A 12,811-nucleotide genomic window follows, 5' to 3' on the forward strand; every position below is an offset into this window, starting at 1 on the left:
TAGAATAATTTAAAATATAAAAACATAAAAATTACTAAAATTTCTTATTTTATAAATCACATTTGCTCGAGTTTGCATATGAGATTATTATCTCTTGAAAGAATATTACCTACAATAATTATTTTATACTTTAATTAATCGAATTTATAATTGGTAGATTTTTCATTGATAAATCTGGATACTTTTTTAAATTTATTTAAATAATAAAAATAATATTATTTCAATTTTTTTTACTATCTCAAGATAAATTGTTTGTCTCTAGACCAATATATTATGAACTATTGTCGAATGTTTGATCATTGTACAAAATAAAAAGAGCATGCACACCCTAATGGATGAAAGAGAAATTATTTTATGAACCCTCCCCACCACATCATCCATTGTCCATTTCCAATTATTTAATGACATTTTAGCAATTTTTTCTATGTCATTGATACATAGTTTTGGTAATTTTCTTTTACTTTGAACCCCGAACTTGAACTCAAACCTGAACCCTGAATTCAGAGTTCAGGTTCAGGTTCAGGTTCGAAGTTCATGGTTTAGGGCTCTGAGTTTAGAGTTCAAGGTAAAAAAATTTACCAAAACTATGTATCAATGACATAGAAAAAATTGTTGAAACGTCATTAAATAATTGAAAAGGGACCATGAATGATGTGGTGGGAATGGTCCATAAAATAATTTCTTGGATGGAGGGAGCTCACTCTAGACATTAAATACAGAGTCAAGTCAAATAAACACGCTACCAGTATCATTGGTAAAGTACTAAAAATTGATGTATTTAAAAAAAAATAAAAATTTTAAAATATAATTTTTATAAAAATTTATTGTATTACCATATATAATTTTTAATATTTAAATGTCATTAGCATATGTCTACTTTATTTCAAGATACAACAAAATTTACTAAGTTTTAAAATTTTAATTTTTTAGGATCTTTTACAATTTCTAACAAGTTTATAAATTTTATAATAGTTTAATAATTTTTACAAAATTTTGATGTTTTTAATAATAGCTATTATTTTTACATTTTAAAAAAATTCTAACATATTTTTATGTTTTAAAATATATAATTTTTAAAGATATTTTCAACTGTTTTTTAACCTGAAAAGGACAGAATAAAGAATAATTGATAATGTTAGGAATTAAACTGGAAAGTGCGTATTAAGCCTTAAAAATTTTCTAATGATTGACTAAATTTTTTATGCTTTGAAATTTCCAATGGTGTCGACAATAATGTCTTTCAATGTCTTTTGGAATTGTGTTTGGAAAGTGGCGTAAATACAGGGCATAATTACCTTTTTTGCCTTCCAATATTCCAAAAGAATATATATCATTTTAACATTCTATTTAATTTTTTTATATGTTAAAATTATATTTTTGTCAAATTATTTTAAAATAGATAAAAAAGAGTTAATATTTGTTAATTTTACTGACGTGGCATATATGTGAATTATCACATAGATAATATCTTAGTATTTAATTAATTTTTAAAAATTTAAAATTTTTAAAAAATTATAATGTTTATTTTTAAATAATTTTAATGATTTTTAATTTTAAAAATAATTTTATATGTTTCTGAATTTTAAAATTTTAAAATTAATAAATGTTATGTATTCCATGGTAACAAAGTTAAAAACCTTTGAACTTTTCTCTCTATACCATTATATAAGAAATTCTATGAACTTCATACTGATCTCAAGTACCATTACATGATCGATAACTAAATAAAACAAAGAGAGAAGCAGATAATGGCAATGTGTTTCACTTTCAGATTAGCAATTCTGCTAACTCTTCTTCTGACCAGCTTAGCAGACATGGATGATGTTGGTTTCATCTACAATGGATTTCTGTCAGCTAATCTAAGCCTTGATGGCATCGCAAAGTTGACTTCGAATGGGCTCCTAAAGCTCACCAATGAAACAGGCAGGCATGAAAAAGGCGGTGCTTTCTACCCTCACCTTATTAACTTCAAGAACTCAACCAACGGTTCCGTTTCTTCCTTCTCTACAGCCTTTGTCTTCGCTATTATTTCTGAATCCCAAGCCTTCGGTGGTCACGGAATAGCTTTCGCAATTTCACCAACCAGGGGCCTCCCCGAAGCTATTCCAAGCGATTATCTCGGACTCTTCAACGAGTCCAACAACGGCAATGGTACAAACCACGTTATTGCTATAGAACTCGATACGGTTCAAAGCAACAACTTCAATGACATCAATAACAATCACGTTGGGATTGATATTAATGGGCTAAATTCTACCTATTCTTTTCCAGCTGGATATTACAAGGATGGCAGCCGTCAGTTTAGAAACCTGAGTATGATCGATGGGAAAAGGATACAAGTTTGGGTCGAATATCATGGTCGAGAGAAGCGAATGGATGTTACGTTAGCACCATCTGGAGTTTCTAAACCCAAGACTCCACTTTTATCTTCGCCTCTTGATCTTTCTTCAATTGTTAACAGTGAGATGTATGTTGGTTTTTCATCCTCAACTGGCGCTCTTATCTCATCTCATTATGTCTTGGGTTGGAGCTTTAAGATGAATGGTCAGGCGCAAGAGCTTACCCTGTCTCGACTTCCAAAGCTTCCTCGTTTAGGACCAAAGAAAAAATCAAGGCTTTTGACAAATGGATTGCCTTTGGTTTTAGCGAGTGTGATTTTGGCAGGAGTTTCAAGTGTAGTTTATTTCGTAAGGAGGAAGAGGAAGTTCGCTGAAATTGTTGAAGATTGGGAACTTGAGTATGGGCCGCATAGATTCAAGTTTAAAGATCTATATGTTGCTACAAAGGGATTCAAAGACAAGGAGCTATTGGGTGCTGGTGGGTTCGGAAGAGTCTATAAAGGAGTTCTTCCAACCACTAAACTTGAGGTTGCAGTGAAAAGAGTCTCACGTGAATCGAAACAAGGGATGAAGGAATTCATAGCAGAAATCGTGAGTATCGGTCGTCTCCGCCACCGAAATTTAGTTCAACTCTTGGGATATTGCCGGCGTCAAGGTGAGCTACTTTTGGTCTATGACTACATGCCAAATGGAAGTCTGGATAAGTACTTGTACAACCAGCCGAAGCTCACCCTTAACTGGAGTCAAAGATTCAGAGTCATCAAAGGTGTAGCATCAGGATTGTTTTATCTACATGAAGAATGGGAGCAAGTTGTAATTCACAGGGATGTTAAGGCTAGCAATATTTTGCTTGATAGTGGACTAAATGGAAGATTAGGAGATTTTGGGCTTGCTAGATTATATGATCATGGAACTGAACCACAAACTACTCATGTTGTGGGCACAGTTGGTTATCTTGCCCCAGAGCTTACTCGAACCGGGGAAGCTACACCCTGCACCGATGTGTTTGCTTTTGGGGCATTTTTGCTTGAAGTTGCTTGCGGAAGAAGGCCAATATCACAATCTTCAACAGATGTCATTCTAGTTGACTGGGTGTATTCTTGCTGGCGCAAAGGTGATATTCTTGAGGCAAAGGATCCAAATTTGGGTTCAGATTGTGTCGCTGAGGAAGTCGAGTTGATTTTAAAACTTGGGTTGATATGCTCCCAGTCAGAGCCTGAAGCCAGGCCAACTATGCGCCATATTGTTCAGTTTTTAGAAGGAGATATTCCCTTCCCCAGAATGTCATCACTTCGTCTCTCTAGTGGTATAGCATTTTCCCATCGTACAGGCTTCGATGAATTTGCCATGCTGTACACATCTTCCTTGAACAACAAATTCTCCCATTCTTCTTCTGCTGAAGCTTCTCTTCTTTCAGGGGGCCTGTGACTGTAAACTTTTCTCCAGGTTTTTAATAAATTTTAATGCATTGTTTTGTGCCAATGTTACGAGATAATAAACTTTTTTTGCTACTTAAGACATTACTGATAAATTCTACCTGGGGGTTATTTGAAAGGTCCACTAAAAGCAAATGTTTGGTTTATCCTATCGTTTCTTATTCCAGCTTTATAACAGGAGAAGCCCCAATGGCCATCAGGCGCCGTCCCACTGAAGGGCAATTTAGGCCATGCCTCTAATAGAAAAATGAAATCAAATTCCCAAAGTGCTCTATCTTCACAACCTCCATTTTTGTGGTTAGCAATTTTCATTATCAACATGTCTCATTCAAGTAATTAGAATTCAGAGGACAAAATAAAAGAAAAGTCGAAAACTGAGAATTTTCTCTCAGACAGTTTAAAGTCTATATTGATAAAGGCCTATTTGGTGGGGATGAAACGAGAAGGAAGGGTAAAAACATAATTAGAATTCAGCCCATAAGGTGCCGCGCTCATTGTTCTTCGTCTAAGGTTTCTTTCTTTCGGTTAATATACCATTTGATACCTATATTTGGCTTCAATGTTTAATTTAGTACTTAAGTTTGACTTCAATATTCAATTTGATACCTAAACAACATGAGCCCAAGAAAGATTTGACATGTATCCTCTAGTAAAAAAATATATAGGAACTTAATTGGGACAAAATAAAAACTTAAGTACCAAATTAAATATTGAAGTCAAACTTGGATACTTGTATGGACAAAGAAAAACTCAAGCATCAATTTTAAAAGACTCGGGTATCAAATTGAACGTTGAATCCAAATATAAATATCAAATGATATATTAACTCTTTTTACTCTTAAAATTTTAGGGATTAATTTAAAAAAAAAACAACTAAGAAAAAAGAACATGAGATCAAAATCTTAAATGTGTGAATTTCCTAAAACAAAAAGATCACTGATGACACATGTATAGACAAATCATCACAACAAAATTACCTTTGAGTGAAAAATTAATACAAAATTGTACCACAGCTAAAACCACTATACTAAGCATATTGGATTTTCCGGGTAAATCATTGAAATAAGGGTTATAGCGTGAGATATTAATCTGGAGTTGATGTGAAAGATAGTAAATCAAATCTAAATATTCAAAAGTTGAAGGTCAAAGTGGAAAAAGTTGGACCAACATTGTATTTTTTTCTGGAGAAAATTTATCATTTTGCGAGATAATTTGGTAAAATTACCAAAATGCCTTAAAACATATCTACTTAAATTTTAGTCGATGAAGATGGAATTAATATGGACCAATGGAGGGTTTTTTCTTAAGAATAATAACAAAAAGTTAATTACAAAAATATATAAAAATTATTAATTACAAAAATAGGTTGAAATCTACCGTAACAACGGGTGTTGCCACATCATCAAGCAATACCACCCAAACTCTACCTCTAATCATCACCTGATAATGTCATGGGAAAAAATAATCTTTTAAGTGATGCCACTTGATATATTGGCGACATCGGTATAAATTTTTAAAAATACCCGTAATTTTTTATTTATACATCAAAAATGAAATATGAGAAAAAAAATTTTGATACATTTGCGGACAAATTTTTTTTAAAAAAAGCGTAAAGCTGAAAAGCGGGAAAATAAAGATGCATCAATGCCATCATGAATCTCTAAAAATCAAATCAAAATATGTAAAATATCCAACCCTTTATTATTTCCATAGTAACCAGTCAGTACCTTTGCTTTTTCGAGGAAAATTGACATAAGGTTTCTTAATTGCTTTTGAAGAATAAAATTTAATAAACATGATGTAATTTAATTATCCAAGAAAAAAATGAGATGGAGGAGAGAAAAGACAAGTTTTATGTCAGAATTTATTTCCTTTTTTTTCTTTTTCTGCCACTTCATTTTAAAATCACACTAATACTACCAACGTATTAGACGGTACCACAACCATAAAAAATATACCGTGTATTTTTGTACTATATTTAAGAGAAAAAATATGTTTTTAAAAGGGATAAATATCAAAACTATACATGAACTATGGTTTAATGTGTAAATGTATATATGAACTTTGTTTTCGTGCAATTTTATATATGAAATTTTAATTTCATCCGATTCTTGTAAATTATTAACACAATTATTAATATAACACCATTTTATGTTTATATATTGTATACATAAATAATTATATTTATCCAATATAAAAATAAATTGATGTATTTATTTCTTTAAATGCGTATGATTAAATCAAAATTAAAGTTTCAAGTATACATTTGAACCACAATTAGAGTTTCACGTATATAATTGCACCAAATTAAAGTTCATGTATACAACTGCACATTAAATCAAAGTTTATGTATAATTTTGATATTTATCCACCAATTTATCATGCAACACCACTAGGGATGAGCAAAAATCAATTCGACTCAAAAAAATTGACAAAAATTCGAATTTCGAGTTAAATGAATCGAGTTATCAAGTTAATCAAGTTATTCGATTCAACTCGAATTTTTTTTTTCAAATTTCGAGTTCGAATGGAGTTGAGTTTTCGAATTCGAATAATTCGAATAATTCGAATATCAAACTATAATATTTTACATTTTTACCCCAAACTCCCAAACCTTTTTACTTTTCCCTCAAAACTTTTACTTATTCCCACTTACCTCCCAAAACTTTTACTCCCCTCCCCTCCCAACCCCCCAATCTACCCAAAATCCATTTCCCACCAAAATTTTACTCTCCCATTTACTTTTTCTCAAAATTTTACTCTCAAAAACCCTCAAAACCTTTTATTTTCCCCCAAAATTTTTACTCCCTCCCACTTTTCCCCTAAAACTTTTATTCCCTTCCCATCTCACCTCCCATCTACCTCAAACCCTCCCCCTCCAATTTTTTTTTAATATTTTCCCTCCAAAATTTTACTCCCCCCTATTTACTTTCCCTCAAACTTTTATTTCCCAAAACTTTTTATTTTTCCTCTAAACTTTTACTTCTCACCCTTCACTCTCAAATAAAAAATTAAAATTATCCAAAAAAAAATCATTAAACGTAAATAGTAATAATTTTATTTATATCTACTATTTATATTATTAAATTAAATTTCACATTTTATATTATTTATATTATTGAATTGTTTAGTCATCTTGAATATTTATATTAAAATTGATTTATTAATTATGCCATAAACTATTCGTGTTAAAATTTTATATTGGTATCAATTTCACATTTTATTTTTAAAATAACTTTTATTAAAAAATCATATTTTTACATTTAATATATTTTTTAATTCCAAAATACATAGTGACAAGAATCTGAAGATAATTGAAACAACTAAGCAAGCAAAGAAGCTAACCAGTATATAAAAAATTAATAAATAAATTATGAGGTGATGAAAGTTAATAAAAATTTTGATTAAGGTGGACAAATTTTATTACGATGGGTGACAGTGGTTACAAGGACCCAAATTTTTTTTTAAAATTTAACTTGAACAAATATATTCGATTCGAATTCCATCTCACTCAACTCAATTAGAGAAAATTTCAAATCAAATTAGGATGATAAAATATGATTCGTCAACTCGATTAACTCGAAATTTTTTTATTCGATTCAATCGAACGCTCACCCCTAGACACCACTTAAAAATTTATTTTTTCGCACGACATTATTAGGTGATGATTGGTGGCAGAGCTTGGGTGGGGCTGCCTGATAGTGTAGCGGCACCTATTGTCACGGTAGATTTCAGCCCATTTTCATAATTAATTTATTTTTCTTACCATTTTTATAATTAATTTTTTTGCATTATTTTTATAAAAAAAACCGCCATTGAACCAAAGATAATTATATTTTTATATTTATTAATTTATGGAATTCTTGGCTACATAATATCCATTAGATCTTGTTGGAAAATGAGATGAAATATAAGCCCTTACATTGAAATTATGATGTTGAATATTTTTATTTAAATTATTTATTATTAAGATAATTATTAAGGAAATATGAAGAAATGTCTTCATATGTCCCATGCTTCCAACGTGTAGAAGAAATGAAATTATGATGTTGAATATTTTTTATTTAAATTATTTATTATTAAGATAATTATTAAGGAAATATGAAGATATGTCTTCATATGTCCCATGCTTCCAACGTGTAGAAGAAAGGAAAAAGAGAGAAATTTTACTTTTTATTCAATCTAATTCTTCTCTATCAAATTTCACCATTTCAACTCAAAACTTAAAGAAAAGTGAAGAAGAGACCTTAGTGAGCTTCTATGTCATCTTGAAAGTAGGTGATTTGAAGTTGGAAGTGAAGAAGTTAAAAGGAAGGTGAAGAGATTAAAGTGATAAGGTAAGATTTAAGTATTTCATATGGATTTTATGTTTAGTTGAAGTAGAAACATGATAAAGTAATTTCTAGTGTATATTTTAATTATGTTTTTATATGTTCATGAAATAGAAAGAGAAGAGAAAGTGATTGAAATGTTGTAGATAAAAGAAAGGAAGTGACAAATATAACGCTCTTCACCCGTCCCGACGTACGATATGAATAGGAGGTGCTATTGGAACATATTCTTTACCTGTATAAAAAATTTTCTTTTGTAAAACATTCATTTCAAAATATATTACTATTCCACAAATCATTTTAACCAAGTTTACAATAATTCAAGCTGGTTTTAAATTATTTTGGGTTTTTGAAAACATGCAAAGACATTTATAATTCATAAAACGAGTGATCGAAGCTTTTTAACTTATAACAGGGTTTTATGGGTTCAGATAAGTAGAAGTTTTACTATAATTTAAGCTATAAACAATTTATATTAATAACCTAGAAACAATATACAAGCATTTTGGAGGCTTTAAAATCAACTTAAAACCATTTAGAAACGTTTTTCAAGTGATTGGAGAAGCCTGGAGTCAAGTATGAGCCTCAAAGGGCCCAATGTAACACCCTATACCTGACGTAGTCATCGAGCCCGAATATCAGGATGCCACACCATTGTCTCACATCACACTCGTAGTAATTTATCATGCTATTAATAAATCATTATTTTTAATAAGCATTCGCTCGAATTTTAAGTCCAACATACATCAATCAGCGGTAAAACATGCTCAGCATACTTCAATGGAACTAATATTAACAAATATACATGCTCTTGAACCACTTAACAAAAATTCTTGAAAAAGTATGTAGGTATCAATATTGTAACAAAGGTATCGATATTCCTCTTAAAGGGTATCAATATCAATTGGAAAATCGATACCAAATCAACATTCTATTTCTCGTTTAAAAATCAAAAGACAGGAAAATATCAGTACATTTCAAAAAGTATCAGTTTTATTACCCCGAATATCGATAATCGTGATAAGGTATTGATACCAAATTAAAATACTGACTTCCTGTACAACAAAATATCACAGAGATATCGTTTTTAAAACCCAAATATCGATACATCTGCTCCAGACACCAAAAAATACAACATAATAAGGCAAATAATCTATCCCAATCATAAACCATTCAACATGTAACCAATACCTCGTCAAATAAACATCAAAATGACCAAAATAATAGTTCAACCATTGAAAACATGTCTAAGCAACCAAGTGACATAACAAGAACAATATCCATAAATCCTAAGAATTAATAAGCTATGAAAATAACCAAAACATCATGACAACATTTATGCAATAGTTCTACCACATTGCCTTTATTTCCCAAATCATAAATGGGTAATAAACACCTACAAATTAACATAAAAGACTTGCTTGGATCACTCCTCGGAAACACACTGCCTTTATTTCCCAAATCATAATTGCGTAATAAACACCTACGAATTAACATAAAAGACTTGCTTGGATCACCCCTCGGAAACACACCGTTCACACCGGAACGCTACTAATCTGTAATGGATAAAAAGGAGTGGGTGAGCTTTACAAGCTCAGTGAATGCCTAGAACAACTATCATGCAAATAGATCATAAAGCATTATCGAAACATCCATTTAACACAATTACAACGCTCAGTTTTAATATCAGATTTTACTTATTCATGCATTATTCATTAGTTCATTTACATAGTCATCACATTCACTTTCATGCGTACATCACAATACCTATAATCATATTTAAATATAATTTGATAGTTGAGCTGTGAAACATAAAAATGGGAACTACCACCACACATCGGATACATGGATCTCCAACACACTAAATGACTCAAAGAGTCGAACATATCCCAAAAAGTGAAGCATATAGCTAACACTCTCCATCGCACCAAAAATTCTTGTTGAATGAAGCTGAGCTCACATTCCCTTATCTCTCCAACATGTCCCAAGGCTTCAACACCTGAATCATATAACACATATAGGTGAGTACTCACAATCCTATGGCATGCCAACTATATCCAATGGTCTAAAGGTTTATAAAGCCAAAATATCCATTATTAAATACACATATTACTTATCGATTATCCGCTCACTATCACTACATATTTGCATCATTAGCACAATATTATCACTGTCACTTAGCATGTATGACATGCTTGCATATACACTTTCACAATAGTAATCATAAACACATAACACATGTAATTGCATATCATCTCAATCCACATTTTCACAATAACACAAACATATATTTCATAAGTTAAACATGAGTACGAGAAAGCTTACACTCAAAATTTGGAGTAGTGGTTTAGGCTACAACTAAATTCCCAAATAACGCATTGAATTGTGTTTACAAGCAGCAATTCCAAACATTCACCAATATGCTTTCGCCGAAATGCTGAAAGCTCAAACTAGCCTTTTCTTAGCTCGTAGAAGGTCCTAATGAATCCAAAACTTCAACAAAATAGTTCACACAATAACACAATCAACAATCAACTAAGGATTCACCTTAAACAATCAAGATCATAAGCCTAAGTTATGTTCTCAAGTAACCGAAACCTTCCACATAGTAAACTTGATATCTAAACATCTCGATCTATACCCAATATTTTTTCCTAAAAATGATTCCATTCATCTATTTATTCACCTATGGTTAATTCTCAAGCTTTAAATTATGCAAAACTACTCAATTCATGGTATCGACATTTTTCGACAAGTTATGACTATTTTCACAAAAATTCATTAAAACTCGAGAAATCTTTAACAAAACTTTAAAGTAAGTTTAGAAAACCTTCTGATCATGTCAAAACTAATTGAAAAATACTTTGAAACCATGTTTTTACTCAAAATCCTGAAATTCACTATTAACGACGTTATTTTCAGCTTTTATTTAAAACATGCAATTTAATGGCTAAAAACTTAGTTTTAAAGACTAAATAACATTTAAAACTATTTAGAAGTTGAATTGTTACCTTAGATGATGAAAAACTGAAAGTTTAATCGAAAACCCGAAAAACCCAAAAGCTTAACAATGGAAAAATCTATGGTGATTTTGGGTGTTTTTCTTGATATTTTATGGAGATTTATGGCTTGGGTGGTGATAGAAACTAAAAGGAATTAAGTTTGTAAAAAAAATTTGAATAGAAGAGACTTGAGAGAGCAATGGACGACAAGACAATTGAATGAGAAGAAAAATAACATGAAACTTGTAGGTAGGGGAAGATATTATGTTTATTTTAAAGTTTTGGTTTAACTACTTCATAAACACACAGAATTTTGCCACTTTTATAAACCAGTCCCTATTTCAAAATTCAAAATCTTTTTAACATTATTTTCAAAAATTAATTTGATTTTCTAAATACCATAAACAAAAACATTTCTAAATACCATGCTAACAAAATTCCCAAGCACACTAAAACTATAATTCCTAAAATACCTAAACACTTAAGCCCTATTTTGGGGTGTTACACTCAAAATGGCCAAAATAGTGCAAGGGCATTATCGAAAGGCCTAGTGTCACTGGGCCGCAGTTCAAAGCCTATGACCATAGCACCAAATCCATCCGATGGAGGCCTATTGTGTAGATGAGGATCATTTAGCCCGTAAGAACTGGCCTAATTCGGTAACCTGTTGGAAAAGCGTGTCAGATTGAAGCCTGGTTGGCCCGATAATGAAGATATGGTAACTTAGGCTATTTTGGTAACTAATCTTAGAAGATTGATAGAATCATATCTTGTAAAGATTATATTAGATTTGATATGACATATCTTGTAAATCCCATGATTTAAGGGATATGATGAATCTCGTTTGTCAATGTATTGTAATCTTGACCGTCAGTTTTGGGAGAGCTCAACTATAAATAGAGAGCCTCCCCCTCATTTGTACTCACTCCATTCATTATTTCATTATTCTTTGTGAATAAGAGAATATTGAGAGCATTTACTCAAACACTTTGTGTGCGCTCTTTCTATTGTTCTTTGGTTGCTTCTTTTGGCATAAATTGCTTCTGTTATATAAATTGGTGCCTTGGAGCATTTACTGAAAAACGGCGAGTTTGAATGAACGAATCGCCTAAGGCTGCATGGATTACGAGACGAAAGATCTAGCCTCGTGACAAGTGGTATTCGAGCTATTGGTTCGAAGGTACCGTTGGGATGTCGAAAGAAGAATTCGAACAAAGGTGGGCCATAAATTCTTTGGGGGAGACGATGTCGGTAGTAAAGGAACATATGGGTAAACTCGAGGGATCCATAGAGGACGTAAAGCAGGCACTCTATAACAACCCATTTTTCAGTGATGTTAGAAACAGTGGTTTTGGGGCCACCAAATCTGACAAGTAAGTTTGTAAATATTATATTTAATATTTACGAGTTAATTGTGATTTTAAAATGGTTTTTGATATAGTGATTTTTGTAGTATAAATGATTTATTAAGTTCAAGTGGTTTTAAAAAATGAGATATCACGACCTCGTTTCTATAAATCGAAATGTAAATATTTTTATAAATATTTACAGAGTGTAATTAAGATGGTATTAAAGTTTTGTTGGAAAATTTTATCATTTCGATAGTTAATTAAGCAAAAGGACTAAATCATAAAAGTAAAAAAGTCAATTGGTATTAGTTTAAAAGTGTTAATTGAGTAAATAATATTAATTAGGTGGCCTTA

The 12,811-nt window shown here is 31.1% G+C and overlaps 1 protein-coding gene across 1 annotated transcript; it reads left to right on the top strand.

The window, feature by feature from the left end:
- The first annotated feature begins 1,700 nt into the window (after positions 1-1,700).
- On the top strand, positions 1,701-3,870 carry LOC105778742 (L-type lectin-domain containing receptor kinase IV.1). Its single transcript, XM_052629424.1, has 2 exons — positions 1,701-2,151; positions 2,272-3,870. Exons 1-2 carry the CDS (start codon positions 1,749-1,751, stop codon positions 3,765-3,767), a joined length of 1,899 nt encoding a protein of 632 aa, XP_052485384.1. The 5' UTR covers positions 1,701-1,748; the 3' UTR covers positions 3,768-3,870.
- Positions 3,871-12,811: the final 8,941 nt, after the last annotated feature.

Source organism: Gossypium raimondii, chromosome 4 (assembly GCF_025698545.1).
Source record: "Gossypium raimondii isolate GPD5lz chromosome 4, ASM2569854v1, whole genome shotgun sequence".
Lineage (NCBI taxonomy): Eukaryota > Viridiplantae > Streptophyta > Magnoliopsida > Malvales > Malvaceae > Gossypium > Gossypium raimondii.

Bases quoted from the DNA above. Each gene is read 5' to 3' on its own strand.
- LOC105778742 (XM_052629424.1), top strand. From the start codon at position 1,749: ATGGCAATGTGTTTCACTTTCAGATTAGCAATTCTGCTAACTCTTCTT. The intron at 2,152-2,271 runs GTACAAACCACG...ATTCTTTTCCAG, and splicing joins CGAGTCCAACAACGGCAATG to CTGGATATTACAAGGATGGC.